This window comes from Aspergillus heteromorphus (genome assembly GCF_003184545.1).
Source record: "Aspergillus heteromorphus CBS 117.55 chromosome Unknown BO70scaffold_8, whole genome shotgun sequence".
Classification (NCBI taxonomy): Eukaryota; Fungi; Ascomycota; class Eurotiomycetes; order Eurotiales; family Aspergillaceae; genus Aspergillus; species Aspergillus heteromorphus.
The window spans coordinates 987,617-1,005,210 of record NW_020290413.1 but is presented as its reverse complement, the minus strand read 5'-3'; the positions used below and the strand labels follow the sequence as shown (position 1 = coordinate 1,005,210).

Sequence of the window (17,594 nt, the reverse complement as noted above, 5' to 3'; positions counted from 1 at the left end):
GCCCGCCCGCCGCTTCCTTCCTGAGCCTCGCTTCTCCGCCTTCCAGCATCAACAATTCAACATGGCAACCACCTCCACTCGGCAACCTTAGTGCTTCGTGCTTTTGTTCCCTGGTTTCATGCACTCTCAGGTCCCGACCTGTCTGTCGTGTGACAGACTTACGTGTCAACCCGCCGGGGTCTACCATCCGGGAGCGGTTCCGCTTCATGCCAATATGACCCTTCAAAAGGACTAGCCGATTCCTATACCCCTTGCCATGCCCCCAATCGACTCGAGGATCCACCCTTTGCCGCCAGATGTAGTGGCAAAGATCAAGTCCTCAACGGCCATCACTCACCTCAATGGAGTCATTGTGGAGCTAGTCAAGAATGCCTTGGATGCACATGCCCGCACCCTCTATGTCACGGTCGATTTTCTGCGTGGCGGATGCGTCGTCGAGGATGACGGAGATGGGATTCCGCCATCTGAATTCGAACTAGGCGGAGGGCTAGCGAAGGCACACCGTATGTTGGACTGTCACCTGATAACCTCATCGGCTCACTGACGATGGTGCAGATACTTCGAAATCCCATTCGAATCACGACGTACTCAGTCGCAGAGGGCTCTTCTTAGCCTCACTTTCTGCACTTTCCCTGCTTACTATCACTTCTCATCATCTCCATCATCCGAGTACAAACACGGTCACCTTCCATCACTCGACGCCTGTTGCCAGGTTGATGCCAGCCCCAGTATACCAGGAGCTGAGGTTCAGCGCCCATGGGACCAGTGTCACGGTGAACGACCTATTCGGGAACATGCCTGTGCGTGTAAAAAGTCGGGCTGTGGCGCTCCAGCGGCCGGATGAACTGGAACGGCAGTGGGGGGAGCTCAGGCAACTTTTGGTATCTTTGATGATCGCTAATGACCAAATGGCCAAATTGGTGGTCTCCGTCGGTAGAGAGAGAAGACTTACGGTTTGCCCCCGAACACGGGGACGAGTGAGTAGCGATGAGCTGGACCTCCATCGCATCAGCTCCATCCTAGCCCAGGCGGGGCTGGCTGATCATCAGAATACCAGCAGTTGGGATGCTGTGTCAGCCAACGTTTCTGACTTTTCGATCCATGCTGCTCTTTCACTGACGCCCTGTCCCACCAAGAAGGTTCAATTTGTTTCTATGGGTCCAGATCCGGTGTTTTCCAGGAGCAATGCGAATCTCATCTATAGCGAAGTCAATCGCTTGTTCGCTCTGTCCGATTTTGGAACTGCGGGAGGGTTTTCGACCTTAGCGGGAAGTGGTATGCCATTCAAGGATGATTATGGCCATGGTTTGCAGGCTATATCTACGTCCAAAGCGGTTAACAAGTGGCCTATGTTTTACATACGTATCAATACTCAAGATCCCCGGGGCATCGATGGCGATGCACAAGACTTGCCAGAATCGGAAAGGTCGCTTCAGCGTATCATCGACGTTCTTTCTGCCATGATCAATGAGTTCCTGAGGCAAGGTGGTCTACGCCCGCGTTCTAGGAAGAGGAAACGAGAGGCACCGAAAATATCGAAACCAAACACGAGTTCCCACAGTTCTATGACTGGAAGGTCTTCAAACACGAAGAATCACCTTTCTAGCACGGAAGATGTCTTTCGTGGGAAATTAAAACTCCCTTCCCTTCGGAGACCCTCCAATGTCAGTCATCATTTTGGGAACTGGTCCAGGATCAAAAGTGCCAAAAACGATCCGTTCACCAAACGTTCGCCCCTACGTGCAGCGGAACCTAAGTTGACGGTCCCCTCGGAAATTGCTCCTGTAACGCCCGTCAAAACTTCTCCGTTGCAGCAGTCCGAACCAATGTCCGGAGTTCGTCACACTAAGGGCTCTCCTACCGAACACCCAGACCTTCTGCCGCAGGATGCAGATCAATCCATTGCGACTGACAACCAAGATGCGACACAGGCTGACACCATGGTGCCATGGGTTGATCCCTATACTGGGAGGAGCCACATGGTCAATTCCAGAACCGGGCAGTCAATGCTCCTCGAACCTTCGGCGGTGTCAGCTTTGGAGAGGCCCCATTCAACCGGTGCTCTGTTAGGACCAACGATGGCTGCGAATGGCGTGAAGCGGCCAAGGTCGGCTGCTTCGGGTAAATCCCAAAACGAATGGGTCGAAAACATTTTGAACAATTGGAAAAATCCCATTTTTGAACGCCCTGAGAAGCCTATTGGCATTATAGACATCAGTGCAGGTCATGATGCAGCAGGCCGCCCTGGATCTAGTTCCAATGACAGATCAGGTGAGCTCTTCGGAGTGGATAGTTTGGGAGTGTCGAAGTTCAAGGGCAAGCTACAAAAGCAGGGCCTAAGAGATGCAAAAATCATTGCCCAGGTGGACCAGAAATTCATCTTGGCGAAGATGCGGGCGGTGTCCAGTAGTCCCGGTGATCCTGGTTCAAGTCTGGTCTTGATCGACCAGCACGCCGCTGACGAGCGATGCCGGGTCGAGGCGCTTCTGGCAGGGTTGTTCGCGTCCAGCGGTGACCCTGGACGCATCCAAACCATCAATCTGGAACCAATCATTTTTGAGATACCAACCCCGGAGGCGTCCCTTTTTGGACAGTATAAGAAGTTCTTTGCATTTTGGGGCATAGAATATACCGTGGAACAGGGGCCCAAAGACGTCAACGCCTTTATTTTCGTACGCACGCTCCCAGCCCTCATTGCAGAGCGTTGCCGGACCGAGGCCGGTTTGGTGACCGATCTCATTCGCGGAGAGATCTGGAGACGCGAAGAAGAAAATGGCCAGGGCCGTTCAGTCGATCTGGACGACCGGGTGGACCCTGACAAAAACGGCTGGGTAGAGCGACTGGATGGATGTCCTCGAGGGATCATTGACCTGCTGAATTCTCGTGCGTGTCGCACGGCAATCATGTTCAATGATGCCCTGGGCGTGGATGAATGCCAGAGCTTGGTCGGCCGAGTGGCGGACTGTGTCTTTCCCTTCCAGTGCGCGCACGGTCGGCCTTCGATGATCCCTATCTTGGATATGGGCGGTGCTTTGGATCAAGATCCCTCGTCCGAGTATGACGAGTATGACGGTCCCGGGTTCATCGACGCATTCAAATCCTGGCAGGATACACAGGTGGATTGATTCAACCGTACAAATTATTTCTGGCACTTAGGACCAACCACAACTACAGTATATGATTTTACAGTTACTGTTATGTTATATTATGTTATGTCACTGTATAGTCAGATTACCATGCATGAACAGAGAGCGAAATGGAACAAGATCAGAGTGATCAATTAGTCAGTCAGACACTATGTTATGTTATAATATGATATGATAGATGTTGAAACATGGTATATACAGAGATAGTACAAGGCTTTCCTCCCAAGATCCATCCATCCATCCATTCCGGGCCCAGATCCATACCAAAACCAGGCCAATCCAAATCAAAATCCAAGTCCAAGTCCATTCCAAATCCAATCCAATCCCAAGCAATGCATCCATATAACCCTCCAAAGTCAACCAGTAAAACAGTGATAAGAATGTAAATGTTAAAAAAAAATAATAATCAAAAACAAAAAAGCAACGGCAGTCAGTCGTAGACAGTAAGTAGTGAGACAGAAGGCTCGCGAAAACGGGATCCAAAAGAGAGAAACAGGAAAGAGACGCAATCATGAAAAAGCTGAGCAATCAGGTCAGGTCAGGTCAAGTCAGGCATCAAAGCATCTTATCAATGACAGCAATGACAACAACAACATCAGAAGTAGGAATAAGAATAACCCAACTCTGCTTATATCAACGAGCCGCGAGGCTCTTTCCGACCTGTATATAATAAAAACGAAAAAAAGGGAATCACGCCTTTTTTTTGACCATGCTCACCCCTGTTGCATGTATGCATGTACACACATTCCCGTATGACGAATGACGAATGATGGATGATTTTGCAATCCCGCTTTTGGAACCAACCAGACCGATATGATGAGGAAAGATCACGAGTGCCGCCGCCCAGAAAAAAAAAGAAATAGAAATTAAGGGATGGGGATGGTGGTAGAAGAGAGAGGAAAGCAGGTAGCAGGTAATAAGGTTGAAGGTATACACAGTAGAAGGAGGATGGGGGGGTGTTTCCAAGGGTATGTGTGTGTGTGTGTGTGTGTGTGCAGGAGAGTGGGTGAGAGGGTAAGAGTAAGATGAGAGAGTAGGTGTGATGTGAGAGGGTAAGAGTAAGATGAGAGAGTAGGTGTGATGTGAGAGGTATCAGGGTAAAGCCGTGGAAGACATGAAGAGAAGTGACTATCATAAATCGTGAAGAGGCTGCCGTTAAGAGTGAGCAATCGAGCAGCGCGGTTAACCATTTGTTGCGACCGACTTGGCCTTGGAGGAGGGATGCGTCCAGGAGAGGAAGTCGAACTTGTCCTTGGCGTTCTCTAGGATGGACGAGGAGCTGGATTCGGGCTGGATGTTGCGTTGTTGGGGCGCCTCCCGGGGCTCCAGGACCAGCGAGCGACGGTAGAAGGTCTGCGCACCCTTTTCGCCGCTCGATCGCACGCGGATCAGCTCGTTCTGCATCCACGCCTGCAGCTCGGGCACTTCCGCCAACCGGTACGGGATCTGGAAGCGCTGCAGCTCGCTGATGATCTTGGCGGTCTTGACATGCTTGTCGAAGTTGATCACCGCCATCTCGCCCTCGTCCGTGGGCAGGTTGCGCAACGGCTGGTTGCCGTGGTCCACGAAGGTCAGGTCCGTGAGGTATGTGCCCACGAATGGCAGACAAGGGGGCACGTGGTTCTGCAGGCGCTGTCGCAGAACGGCGTAGTTGCGCGAGACGTCGACAATGCCACGGAGAAACTCCAGGATTGTCTTGGTCTTCTGCGACACCACCTCCCACGTCCGCTTCAGACGGGAGATCATCGACGAGTTCAGGGAGCAGATGATGGCCATCAATGAGTCGTAGTTGCTGAGCTCCAGGCACTTGTTGGCAATCTTGACCCAGTGCTTGATGATCGCCGCACGCTTCTTCGGCTCCTCCAGCTGAAGGATCGAGTCCGCCACCAGATGCGCCAGGTCCGTCGACAGAGTCGACATCGCCCGAACGTTGACCGCCAAGGACCCCGATTTCTTCATCCATTCGGTCGCCAACAGCTCTTCCGGAAGAATGGTGCAAAAGATCCGCGACTCCTTGATTGTGAACTGGCGGGCCAATTCCATCGGATCGAAATCCAGAATGGTGATGGTCCCATCCCCGTTCTTCCACTGCTTCAGGAGGTTGATTTCCTTCTTGCCCAGAATGGGCGGTGGCAGGGGAGTGTCGGGATGCACATACTGTGCGGTCGCAGTGTTGGTCTTTCCCATGGAGGACACCAGGCGGGGAACAACCGGGCCATGCACCATGGAGACCTTCTCTGCAAGCTCGGCCAGTCGCCTTCCTGCAGAGGGAAGGTTGTACATGAGCGTGGTGTTGGCGAAGTGGACGATATACTCCAGCGTGTTGTTGTCGCAGTCATGGCGCCAGTGCGATTCGAGCCAGCCCTTGAAAACATTGTAAACCCGAAGACGGACGGGCCCCGCCGCGTGAGGGGTGTCCCCGATGTAGTTGAATCGATCAACGAGGGTTTCCGCAAAGTCGAGGGGCGTGGCAAACAGACGGAAGGTAAGGTAGAAGGTTGACACAAACAGGGCGTCTGGAGTGGATTGGTGAGCAGTCAGCTTCTCAACAAGGGCGCGCAAGCTTCCGCCCATCACGGCGCCATCTTTAAAGATCAGCTCGTGTGCGTATGTCTTCTCCAAGATGTTGGCTTCTGTCTCTTCATTCTCCTCCGCGAGGGTGGAGTGGCTGATGCTACCCTTCAATGAGGGAACTTGGTAGTGGTTGCCAATGTCAGGCGAGGTGGCCCGAGTCGACGTCTGAGATACGCCACTCATCTCCGAATCGCGCAGGCGGCTATTGAAAGTGAAGCTACTCCCATTGCTAGTCACGCCGCGACCAAAGGACTCACCAAACTCCGACTTGGGCTGGCTGTCCCTGTGGGGGGTGGCTTCGATAGGCTGGGTGTCATGGGAGGAAAAGGAGAGTTTGTCGAGGCTGGTGCAGAGATTGGTGGTGGAGGGGAAGGAGGACATGTCGGTGTTGATAGTGGAGGGGAAGGAAGACTGGTCGGTGCAGAAGGTGGAGGGGAAGGAGGACTGGTCGGTGTTGGCGGTAACGGGGGTGCCGGCTCCCCCGCGGGACTGGAAGGACTGGAAGGAGGAGGGCGTGTTGTCCTCCGTCAAGCCTGGGGTGGGAGGGGAGTAGCGGTTGTTGGTCTTGGGGATCTGGATGGGCGGCGGAGGCAGACGGAGGGAAGCCTCCTGGGAACGCGGCGGCTGGTCGCCCGCAAAGGTGCTGGTCTTGGGCGACTTCGGGGTCTTGTTGGCGTCGGGGAGCGGGCTGGCCGCCACCGGGGCCACCGGGGCCACATCCTGGGGCATGGCCTCGAGCTCAAAATCGCCGCATTGCTCCAGCATCAGGCGAGCCTTGGCCAGGCAGTTCCCCGCAGCGCGCACGCAGTCGGTGGCGGCATCCACCAGACGCTTCCCCTCATCGGGCAAAAACACCAGCTCATCGTCGGGGGAATGGGCCGGTCGGAAGGCGTCCCGCGCCGCATAGACCAGCTCGGACAACCGCTCGTACATGGTGTCCCGGGCGTGCTCCAGAAGTCCACTTCCCTGCGGGTCATGCTCGCAGGTGGCCTCCACGACGGTCAGCAGAGCCCGGCAGGAGCGCACGGCCTGTTCGGTCGTCACCACCAGCTCCGTGGAGGAGCGAGAGTGCAGGTGGAGGCCGATGAAGGAGCCCAGGACGCCCAGGAAGGCATCGTAAGCGGCGTTCAGTCGCTCGGACGCTAAGTTGGGGTTGCGGACCGCGGCAGCTGGAGCCGAGCAGGAGACCCGGTGGGAGATGGAAATCCGCTTGGTCGTCACGGACACCGGGCGGGGCGGAAGCGCGTCGTCCAGGCGAGTGGAGGCCCGGCTCATGTCCAATCGGCTCCGGTTGAGAAGTCTCGACTCGTTGCGCTCGGTATCGGCCTCTGATGGGGCGGGTTCGGCTATGGGGCATGTCTCAGTCCCGAGTGGGACTTGGTCCTGCTGGTGCTGTGCCGATTGCTGCTCTAGCTCCGCGATCGTCCTGCTCAGACCAACATCCTCGTTCCACACATCCAGGAACCGGACGCCTCGCGTCACAATGCGAAAGGCCTTCAGCAGCATCTCATCCACCATGTAATCGATGTCATCCTGCATCGCCGCGCCAGTACCGACCTCCTGGAATTTTTTGGTGGTCCGGACCAGGGACGAGAGATCCGCCAACAATGCCTTGCGGTTCCGGCGCAGGCCGTCGTGGCCGGTTACCAGCATACAATCCCGGGTGAGACATTCCGATTTTTGCTTCCAGCACATCAGCCACCAACCGGTTCCGAAAAAAAAAAAAAAAAGTTCAGAGGGTGTCAGAGACTCACCAGCAGATAACGCACGCCCGCAATCAGGCCTCGCACGAGGTCCTGGTTGCCAGCGTTATTGAGAGGGAACCCACAGCCTCCTCGGATGATATCCCAAAAGTCGGTCAACGCCTTCAGGAGCGGACGCATGGGTTGTTGATCATACGCCTCGCAGTAGTTGGTGGGTAGCCAGCCCCGAGCGCCGGTGTCTAGGAGTGTGCCGTCGGCCCAGCCATTGGTGTGTACCGAATGCACCAAGATGACGTCCCCCTGATCCAAGGGCAGGGTGACTGTCGACGGGGACAAGTTTCCGGATGGGTGGTAAGGGTAGAATGCACGGAGGTAGTTGTGGAAGACGGCCCTCGGCGTTTCCGTGGGTTCCATGTTGTTGTCTTTGGAATTGTAGGGCGTCAACGGAGGGCTCATTTCCAAGTGATGTTGAGCGTGGTGGTAGCGGTCGGTGTGAAAGTTGAAGTTTCCCTTTTCGATCTTCAACGGCGCAATGTGTCGCTTCATTGGGTCCATTTCTTCTTGCTGTTCGAGTTGATGGGAGATCGTCCTCGGTTTGGATAGGCCCAGCCGGACGCACAACGGTCATTGACCAAGGCTTAAACGAGGGAAGATGCAGCGATCATTCTCATCACTCTGTTCAATTGCTAGATTCGTAGAAGGGTCGGGTCTGTTCGAGCCGGCGGTATAGACAAAGAAGATAGTCGAGCTAGTCGAGCCGCGATGATGTCGGTGGCCGCAATGTAGTCGAATCCTGTCGGAGAGGTCAATGGGAGGCTTGGGCCAGCAGGAACGTTGATGGTCTGCTTTCTACCGGAGGGCGTCTAGGGGTGTTTGGAGGATGTTTGGGAGGGGATGGGTTCTGCATGTCTCCCGGGGAATGCTCGCTTCTAGGGGAGGGAATGGAAGGAATGCCGGGGAAGGGCAACCGGTTGCTAACGTACCTTGAACGCGGACCTAGGGCACGTCGGATAGCGACGAAAGGAGTTCGGATGCCGTCGCGTATACTAGGAGTAGCACAGGAGCAAAGTTATATACCAGTTGCTTTGTAGCGAGGGTAGACACGTTTCCTGGTGCCGGGGCAAAACGAGGAGCACGGTTGAGCACGAGGGACGGGAAAATGTAGGTTGGTGGGAGAAAAAGCGAGCGAGTAACCAGGCCGCACAGGACAAGCAAGCTCGAGGGGTGGCAAACAACAGCAGCCAGTGAAAAACCGGGATGAGGAAAACCTGCCTCGACGTCGAAGGGACTGACTCGAACGAGGATCAAGTGGGTTGGTTGGGTTGCACGCAAGGATCCCGATCCGACCCCGGACTAGATCTCGAGATGGGCGTCCCACAGCGGCGCGAGGAAGAAGGAAGCCGGGACAACGGAGGGGGAGCTTTTCCTCCAAACAAGACCGATCGACGGGGTTGCAGCGGCGATGACGACAGGGCGGACGAGCTCAATCTCCTGGTGGTGAAGGAGGAGGGGGATGGGATGGTGTCGGCCGCAGGGAAACACGCAAGGGCCGCGACAGATCCAAGACACGAGCGAGCGAGCGAGCAGGAGGGAGCAGGAGCGAAAGGGCGGGAATGAACGCAATGCGGGCCGGGTCGTTCACGGGGATGTACTCGGTCGATTCCGAGGACGAGGTCAATTGCCACCAGCAGCAAATGAATGAAGGACCGAAGGCTCCAGGGTGGGTTGGTGGGGAGTCGTGAAGGGAAGGGGGAGGGGGAGGAGGAGAAAAGGAGCGGAAGTGGGAGAAGAGGAAGGAGAGGAGAGGAGAAGGCGGAGGGGAGGTGCGGGAGGGTGGAGGGATGTCTGTGTGTATATACGGATAGAGAAGGAGGAGGAGGATGCCACCCCCATGAGGGGAAGGGAACGCAGGAAAGTACCAGGCAGGTACCGAGTGACGGACTGACGGACGGACTGACGGACTGGCCAAGCTAGTTGGTTAGGTGATGGGCCTAGTGATGGTTATCCAGTATCCACTGGATGAACCGGTGGATATGCCAGCGGCGCATCCCTGACTCGATTGGGACGTGGAGCAGCCGATCGGTCCCCGTGTGAGTTGTTGTGGTGTTCTTTGGATCAGAAGGATGCGTCGGATCATGGAACATAGTATATCTACACTCTACTCCGTACAACCCGACCGTTGATGGACTGATTAATCGAGAGATGGGGATAGGGATTGATTGAGATGGATATAGATAATGCGGCGCAGACAGATAGATACTCGAGATAAAATAAATGAACACCAAAATAACAATAAATAACAGCCCTGCTAATAATCTCAAGCACATATACCGTATCTATCTACCCAAGTACTTCCATCCAGCATCCAAGCTCAAAAGCAATTAAACCGCCAGTATGTACACAGTAAGTACAATCGCCCGTTCGGGTCTGGTCTGGTCGGGTCGGGTCTTGGTCCTTCTTTTCTTGTTATTTTCTTTTCCCTTTCTTTTTCTTTTTTTTTTTTTTAATATTCCCCCCCCCCCCCCCCTCTCTCCTCTATGAATTTATTTTTAATCCTCTCTCTCTCTCTTTTACCTCTCCCCCAGCGAACGCGGCTAACCTTTTAGTCCTGCCTAAACGGTTATGATCTGCCATCACACACCCGACGCCAAACCAGGGTACAGTCAGTCAGTCCGTCCGCACTTGCAGGGGCTACCGTCTATCTGGGTTCTGGGTTGGATCAGGCAATGGATGGATGAGATGGAAGGATGGGGCATTCAAAATATCCTTTCGACCATGTTTCACATGCGATATGATAGGCACTTGATCCTCGATCCTTGCACCTCGATCCTCGATAACGATGGACTTGTCAATCCATCAGTGATACGGAATTGGAAATGGAATTGGAGTCATAATTTGGAAGTGGGAAGTGGAACACTTTTCCCCGGTTGCCGATGTGCGATCGCGAGTCGCGTTGTTCATTCATTTAGGATTCTTCCGGAGTATTAAAATTCATTAATATTATGGCCAGGCCAGCCAGTTGCCACCACCGTCGCCGCCTGCGCCGCCGCAGCAGGGATACTATTATTATTGTTTATATTATTATTTATTATGTCTTATTATTATTTTGCCCATCGCCGGGCTTGCGACTAGCCAGCCAGCTAGGTAGACCGTAGTGTAGCGTAGATATCTAGCTGATCTAGCATCGAGGTACGGAGTAGCAGTCCGGAGAACCTACGGAGGAGACAGGGTGGAAAGCCGAGTCCAGTCCAGTCAGGTCAAGACATTAGACAAGAAGAGCACCCATATTAAAAACGGTCGGTCGGCCCTTTCCCCAATAGAGGCAATGTGAATGGACGGGGGACTCAATTGGGAAGCAAAACTCGCCTGCCTTGAGTTTGACAGCCTCCCAAGACCCCATATATTCCCCTCCCAAATGAAATGACCGCGCAAGCTCATTCGAAGAAAGCACGATTAAAAAAAAAAAAAAAAAAAAAAAAAAAAAAAAAAAAAAGGTCCACCATATCTACTCCATAGCTTCCCCAAATTAAATTGAAGAGGGGAGGGGAGAGGGGAAGCAAATAATAATAATTAATTAATCTGTCGAGAGTCGAGAGGGAACGAACAAACGGACGAACCTTGAGCTTTGCCACTAGGCCCGGTCGGGGGGTCCCACCGACCGAAGGAAGCAGAGGAGGAAGGAAAAAAAGACCTGCATGCGCAACAAACAACAGGGGTTTGAGTTTAAGGCCAGGCTTCCTTTTTTTTTTTTTTTTTCTTTCTTTCTTTCTTTCTTTTTTATATGTACTTATGTACGGAATACTTATTTACTTGCTTACTACCTACTTACTGCCCGGCCAAGATGCCAACCCAGACTTGGTGGCGAAGACACATGAACTCGAACTCCTCACGTTTGTATATATAGCAACGGACATACTTACACCCACCCACCTATGATGCACATCCCGGTACATACAAAAGCCCATAAAAGCCGACCCAGAAACCTAAAAGAGCTCCCTACTACCCACCTACCTAAAAGTCAAAAAAAAAAAAAAAAAAAGCACCCCATAACTACCCCCCTCCCATGTGGGATCATCCCAAGGACGGTACCGGTACGCCGAGAAAAGGCAAAAAAATTGGGCAAATTCGCAAGATCGACAAGGGCAAGGCAAGCAGAGTACCATACCTAGATAGATAGTGAGTAGTTAACCATCCCACCGGGATTCCCAGAGAACTTTCTCGAGGCCCTCCCATCCGTCCATTATCCGCTTTTTTTGCTTTTCGCCATTGGTCCGGTACTTTGGGCTTGGGTCGGGGGGAATTTGGGATCCTACCCACGCCTGTGGTGTGCTTTTTTGGCTCTGGGCCGGGGGGGTGCTGCTGCTGCTGCTGCTGATGTTGCTGGCATGCTGCTGACTGCGTACTTACGTATCTATCTACTCTACTCTACTATAATGTCAGGCGATCCTTCGCCTCAACTAGACCAGACTAGTAGTGACAGTGACAGTGACAGTGACAGTGACAGTGACGGTCAGTGGCAGCGGCAGGGGCAATCTGAATATTCGGATTATCAAAACACACCCGCGTTTCCTAACTGACTGACTGACTAACTGTCTCTGTGTCTGTCTATCTGCCATCCTGAGTATCTACTCCGTACGGGCACTAAATAACCACAGTAGCAGAATGCAGTAAACGGATCCTCGAAATAGAAACCGATGGGCGCAAATCCGCGCCAATCAACCCCAGGAGACCAATGGGGAAAGAACCTGACCTGTCGACTGTCACAGGATGATGGGGCCTGAAGGATTGCATGGCGACCCACTCCCTCCCTCACTGGTTCGGGCTGCTTTGCTGCCCAGCTCATAGCAGATAGACTAGATAGTGGTCCCTGTCCCTTCTGTTCTGCCTTCTAATGACGGCCGGGGAGCGGCTCCCGGGCTCAACTCTTGGGTATCTGGCTGCTCCATCGGTCTTGGAGACGGGAGACAATACTTCTTGCTCGGAGCTGAGTGGCGCACTAGGCGAGGATCAGTGAGCGTATCTCCATCATTACCCAGGTACCTCACTCACTCACTCACTACAGAAAATCAAAATCCCAATCCACCGGCCCTGCGGAGGGTTGTCTCCGCCTACCCAAGGAGTAGTTATAGCTTAGGATTCGGATATCGTCGCATCGCATCGCGTCGCCTCACGTCGCCTCACGTCGCATCACATCACAGTGCCGTTGGTTTGGGTTCTAGATCTTGACAGACGGACAGGTCTCGGTCTCACTTAAGGTCGTACGGCCAGTCACTCTGAAGCACACTACTAACTCCTGACATATGTCCTGTACCTGAATCCTGACTCCGGGATGAACGGCCGTGGCAGTGACAGTGACACAGGGGAAGGAGCTCTTGTTTCACGGCGATACTTACGTAGGTGGTAGATAGACACGGACAGTCCGAATTATCAGTGCTCAGGATCATCCATGCCAATAGATTATCTGCGATGCAAGGGCACCAACACAGCCCTACCATGGTTCCGTCCGAGATAGTTGGTATAGTATATATTGTGTTTCGGGTCTGACAAATGGATCATGGTAGACTTCGCTAACCGTTGCCGATCCCCAACTCTACCTCCCAGGACCAGGTCTACCGACCGAGACATCCCATCCCCAATCATTAATAATGTCTCCACCGGCCGCATTGCTGAGTTTCGAAGCGGATTGATTACTTGCCGGCCCGGTGCCACATATCCATCGAGAATGCATGCCGTGCCCAGGACGCCGTCCCCCGTACATCATATGTAAGTACTTCGTAGAGATGTTTCACTTCCATCTCCAACTATGTTCGTAGTCCTTTGTTCTTTTAACCTCTCCATCGGTGGCGGGTTGGGCCCCTGGATAGTCGCGAACTCTATCCGCATCTCAACCAGGTTCCCCCCTCCGCGCGCGCGGGAGAGGAGACATGGCTTGATATGCCGATAGGTGACCATGGGATGGTCCCCGGGCGGATCGGATAACGTGGATGCAACATGGGCAAAAGGCATGGCAATGCCATGGGCATGGCCTTCCACGATATTCCCCACATGAGTACCAAGAATTGAGACCATCCTCCCACATGATTCCATCCCTCCCTTTGGTTCTCGGGTCTGATCGCCCCTATCATTAGACCTCGCTTATGTAGCAGGCCCGATTGAGAAGGGAGGTGATGGGTAACCCCAGAGATGCCAAATGGCTGCGTAATGCCGGATCTGGTAAGCCCCAGATCGGATGATTCACATGTCTTCCGCCAGCCGTACACCTGATTAACGATATTATGATGTAGTTACGGAGTACTGAACATGGCTGTTTCCCGTGCCGAGAAGGTTCAGGCCAGAGGGGGACAAAGACACCAGGAAACTGGAATAGATAGAGGTGGCCGACACTGGGCCGACCAATATATGATAGATCAAATAACAGGTCGCAAGTGCTGATCCCCGAGCCACAAGGGACAAAGGGAGCTGATTCGATTATTGAACTATAGTTATATGGAGGAGCGCTACGGCGCTGTCGTCACGTCGTGTCCCCATTAAGTGCTTAGTAGGATTGCTGACAGCCCGACCGTTGATGCCGGCAAGCTCGAGTCCAGACCAGCGGAGAGGCAAAATGGATGTCAGCTCTACTTGCCCCTGTCAGTTAGTCTGCCGAGCTAACAGGAAGCACCGCGCTGCCTAGCACAGAGCCGTAAATCCTGGTCTTTTGGAACAAAGAGATCCTGACAGAGCTGGTGGACAAGGCTTGCAGGCTTGTTCATCGGCCGGGCCTAGAAACAGCACGTGCTCAGCGTCGTATGCGGGACTAACTCGACTAACAGGGGTCGGCGCTGCTAACGTATGAGCTTCCCATCACGATCCCCGTCACCGCTAGGCTTTTGATGCCTCCTGTCGACTCCGTACACACAGTGATACATAGTGCTACTGTGTAATGACGCAGATTGCAGCAATCAGAGAGCGCGGAGCAGATGCTGGTTAGCTCCTTAAACTCCCAAGGCCCCAAGACCGACTCAGGAGGACACTAACAGCAGGAACGGCTGTCGAGCCTCCCCGTGCCAGCCGCTAGGACTGAAAAAGGATGGATCCGAAATTACATCGGCCTCATTATGCCCATCCGTCTCCACCACCAGGCACTAAAGCGCTAGATTCCGTCGTCCATCGCCCACCGCGCGTTCTCAAAAGACGGGATCCTCGACGAGTGGGCGAGGACCGTCGACAAGTAGATAGTCTGGTCGAAATCACCGCGACAGCTTCACCCCACTTGGGAAACCGCAGCAACGCGGGACGGCACGACTGGCATTGAGTCCGAGCCAGGCTAGTAATGCAGTCGACGTCGTGCTCAGCCCTTGTTCTGGCGAAGGAGGGGAGGAGGTGCGTGCCAGCCTGGGTCAGTGGATTGACCGCGTCGCGCGTCGATGACAGGAGCTCGATGAGTCGATGGGGCAAGTGGCACCGTCTATCGAGTCCAGGGTGTAGATACTCCGTACTTCGTCGGGTAACAGGGGGGGGGGTGATGTCAATGATGTGATTAAAGGGATGTCAGTCAGTCCACCATTGCAGCGGTCGCGAAGGAATCCAGCAAGTCGCGGCCGCGCCCCGTGATCGTGGAGCGCCTGAGATCTCAGGACGGTGACCGTCACGTGTCGGGCTCCTTCCTCGAGGCGATTTCTCTCGGGTTTCGCCTTCTTGTCTCTCGTCATCCTCGGTGGCAGTCCTTACCTTACACACTCTACGCAATCAAACTGCTACGGCCTGGCGTTTCATTTGCTCTCAACTGCTTGCTCCATCGATGGATCTCTCAACCGTCCCTTGCCCCATCGATCCACAACAATCACATCGCACGTTCACTCGCCAACAACTATCTTAAAGTCTAATAATAAAAGCAACGCCAGACGTCAAGTCCAGATATCCCGTCTGCGGAGCATCGGGTATCTTAAACTCTGAAGGTATGTGGAGCCGCCACTCACGAACATTCACCGCATCGTCCTATTCGAGTCAGTGAAGAACTGTGGAACTGTCTCCGCATCATCGCAACCTATTGTACAAATCTACACCGTCGCTCGAGTGATAACCATCGATTCGGACCACGGTCTTCGCCAGATGGGACTCTGCTCCTTCTCATGCGTCGTGCCGGTACTGATGGCATCTGACTCACTGTACATGAGAGTGGAGGTTGGTATGTCGGGTTGGAACCGCCTCCGTCGATCTATGCAGGAAGAGTATACCTACTTCTCACGGCAGGGAATTCCCAGATGAGTCGATGAGATCATTCGGAGTAGATAGATCAAATCCCCTTCGCTCCGTGAGGTTTGTCGAGTTGCCGTCCGGGTGAACACTGAACACAGTGGACTGTGGATCCTCGTTGCCATTTAGCGTCCGACCAAGGTGTGAATTAGCGACTTGACCAGCGACTTCGGACTCCAGCCATCTCGTATGCCTCCCCACTCGTGCTCTCGACGCCTTGATTCTGCACGAGCGCACGTCCACCTGGTCCTGAAGAACCAGAATTAGTACTACCCAGGTGACTTCCACTATGCACGGTCCATTTTGCTTCTGACGGCGGGAAACCTCACACATTCCCATTCGCTTGTGCGACCAGATTCTGCAGGACCTGCATACAACCCGGACCCAACTAGTAGAGAGCGGTCAATTTCTCCTACTGCGGCGTACGGATTACTCCGCCAATGCAGATGGCAAATCCCGAAAGTGAAGCTGAAGCTGGATCCTGCGGATGCATGCTATAGATGATGCGAGCATTGCATTTCCTTGATAGGCGATTCCACCGAAGGATCAGCGCGCAAGCCATTTTCGTGATAGGCGGTCTGATTGGCAGCTGTCAGTTTGCTGTGGTCGGGGCACTGGCAGACAGGCAGGGCTGGGCGCACTAGCCGACAGTCGTTGCGGTGGATTCACGATCGGTGTGCAGTTGTCAGTTGAAGCTGGGCACGGCTTACCTGCCTGGGCCACCAATCTGTGCCGGATACCCAGGAGTTTGACCCTCGGGACCTCGGGAAGTCAAGCACGAGCCATATTAGTTGCCTCATCCGCTGCCACATTCGCTATTGGTACGGAGCGCCCGATGCTTGAGCCTACTCCGCAATCGACTAGAGGCTAGTGCTGGTCCTTTGACGGGGTGTTTGCCGCACAATAATCATGATCTTCGCTATGACAATCCTTTGCCAGGGAAAGAATGCCAATGTTACGCTGCAGAATCTAGGCAGCTGCAGCCACCACCTCGAAATCAGGGATCGGAACAAGCAACAGTCCGATTCTTGATCCATCTATAATAAGAAATACCGACGGAAGGGGGCTATATGTCGGCAGGTGAGCGTATCGGTGCCTTCTGTCGGGATTATCTCCCAAACCAGCGATGCCATTGGAAGCGACCACGAGGATTCCGTACTAGAGGGAGGGCTACTGCAGCTGGCCACCAGTATCAGAAGCCTCAGCCACTCAAAATGCCTCGCTGGCCTCCCGATCCGGGTAAGCAGCCTAGCTTATGCACGCTAACCAAGTCATGCAGACTCACTCGTAGGACAGTATTTCACAGTGTCAGCCAGTGGTTGGGCTGCAACGCGGCTTCTTGTTGACAGGTGCCCCTTTCACGTGCGGTGTGACTCGGCTGCATTATCACATCGGGTAGTTTTTCCTTCAGCGACGGATCGTGTCCGACGGGTCAAGGGGCTCGGAGGTACCATATACTTGACATGGTATGAGGTCAGCGTTTGCCTATTCCCGAGTGGTCAGTTGGTTGTTTGCCATCCCCTGGTCGGAACAACAACCATCTGCACGTACATTTGTACATTCAAGACATGCAGGACGCAAACATTTACATAGCGGTGTCTAGACTGGAGTCTGGACAGTTGAGACAGGATTTTGGTGGAGAATGCCGCATTGCGATAATATCCTAGCTCTTCAAAATTCCTATGTTCGACGCGAAGTCCAGTAAGGAGTGGCATCATGCGACACAACACGATGAAAAGCTCTTTAACATTGAGAATTTGACGGATTGGAGACTTAATAGAGAGCAACAGCACACATTGTGCGATTTCCTCTCTCCAGCGATAATTCAACCCTACTACCGACCACCGTCGCCCCCGAATGTCTCTCTCATAGAATGAGTAAAACCCTAGTAGATATACGTCCAAACCCACCAGCGGAGCCCAAATCAGCCAAAGCG

At 53.6% G+C, this 17,594-nt stretch overlaps 6 protein-coding genes across 6 annotated transcripts; 1 reads left to right on the top strand and 5 right to left on the bottom strand.

The window, feature by feature from the left end:
* Positions 1 to 54: 54 nt before the first annotated feature.
* Positions 55 to 3,290, top strand: BO70DRAFT_312767 (putative DNA mismatch repair protein (Mlh3)). The gene is made up of 2 exons (XM_025540222.1): positions 55 to 503; positions 556 to 3,290. Exons 1-2 carry the CDS (start codon positions 257 to 259, stop codon positions 3,123 to 3,125), a joined length of 2,817 nt encoding a protein of 938 aa, XP_025400814.1. The 5' UTR covers positions 55 to 256; the 3' UTR covers positions 3,126 to 3,290.
* Positions 3,216 to 3,839, bottom strand: BO70DRAFT_224512 (uncharacterized protein). Its single transcript, XM_025538754.1, has one exon. The coding sequence runs from the start codon at positions 3,657 to 3,659 to the stop codon at positions 3,306 to 3,308; it is 354 nt and encodes a 117-aa protein (XP_025400813.1). The 5' UTR covers positions 3,660 to 3,839; the 3' UTR covers positions 3,216 to 3,305.
* Positions 3,840 to 4,251: 412 nt separating this feature from the next.
* BO70DRAFT_224527 (ras GEF) lies at positions 4,252 to 8,424 on the bottom strand. The gene is made up of 3 exons (XM_025538755.1): positions 8,407 to 8,424; positions 7,475 to 8,216; positions 4,252 to 7,403 (listed from the first exon to the last, which is right to left on the bottom strand). The coding sequence occupies exons 2-3, from the start codon at positions 7,976 to 7,978 to the stop codon at positions 4,329 to 4,331; spliced, it is 3,579 nt and encodes a 1,192-aa protein (XP_025400812.1). The 5' UTR covers positions 7,979 to 8,216; positions 8,407 to 8,424; the 3' UTR covers positions 4,252 to 4,328.
* A 3,451-nt stretch (positions 8,425 to 11,875) lies between these two features.
* BO70DRAFT_361087 (uncharacterized protein) lies at positions 11,876 to 12,145 on the bottom strand. Its single transcript, XM_025542966.1, has one exon. It carries the CDS (start codon positions 12,037 to 12,039, stop codon positions 11,881 to 11,883), a length of 159 nt encoding a protein of 52 aa, XP_025400811.1. The 5' UTR covers positions 12,040 to 12,145; the 3' UTR covers positions 11,876 to 11,880.
* Positions 12,146 to 12,320: 175 nt separating this feature from the next.
* Positions 12,321 to 12,930, bottom strand: BO70DRAFT_361086 (uncharacterized protein). The gene has a single exon (XM_025542965.1). The coding sequence runs from the start codon at positions 12,916 to 12,918 to the stop codon at positions 12,670 to 12,672; it is 249 nt and encodes an 82-aa protein (XP_025400810.1). The 5' UTR covers positions 12,919 to 12,930; the 3' UTR covers positions 12,321 to 12,669.
* A 2,532-nt stretch (positions 12,931 to 15,462) lies between these two features.
* Positions 15,463 to 17,373, bottom strand: BO70DRAFT_395362 (uncharacterized protein; the record flags this gene model as incomplete). The annotated part of the gene is made up of 4 exons (XM_025546528.1): positions 15,463 to 15,568; positions 15,651 to 15,907; positions 17,110 to 17,143; positions 17,210 to 17,373. 4 exons carry the CDS (start codon positions 17,371 to 17,373, stop codon positions 15,463 to 15,465), a joined length of 561 nt encoding a protein of 186 aa, XP_025400809.1.
* Between the last annotated feature and the right edge of the window lie 221 nt (positions 17,374 to 17,594).

Bases quoted from the DNA above. Each gene is read 5' to 3' on its own strand.
- BO70DRAFT_361087 (XM_025542966.1), bottom strand. From the start codon at position 12,039: ATGGCAGATAGACAGACACAGAGACAGTTAGTCAGTCAGTCAGTTAGG.
- BO70DRAFT_224527 (XM_025538755.1), bottom strand. From the start codon at position 7,978: ATGGACCCAATGAAGCGACACATTGCGCCGTTGAAGATCGAAAAGGGA. The intron at 7,404-7,474 runs GTGAGTCTCTGA...ATGTGCTGGAAG, and splicing joins CGGGCGTGCGTTATCTGCTG to CAAAAATCGGAATGTCTCAC.
- BO70DRAFT_312767 (XM_025540222.1), top strand. From the start codon at position 257: ATGCCCCCAATCGACTCGAGGATCCACCCTTTGCCGCCAGATGTAGTG. The intron at 504-555 runs GTATGTTGGACT...ACGATGGTGCAG, and splicing joins AGGGCTAGCGAAGGCACACC to ATACTTCGAAATCCCATTCG.
- BO70DRAFT_224512 (XM_025538754.1), bottom strand. From the start codon at position 3,659: ATGATTGCGTCTCTTTCCTGTTTCTCTCTTTTGGATCCCGTTTTCGCG.
- BO70DRAFT_361086 (XM_025542965.1), bottom strand. From the start codon at position 12,918: ATGGTAGGGCTGTGTTGGTGCCCTTGCATCGCAGATAATCTATTGGCA.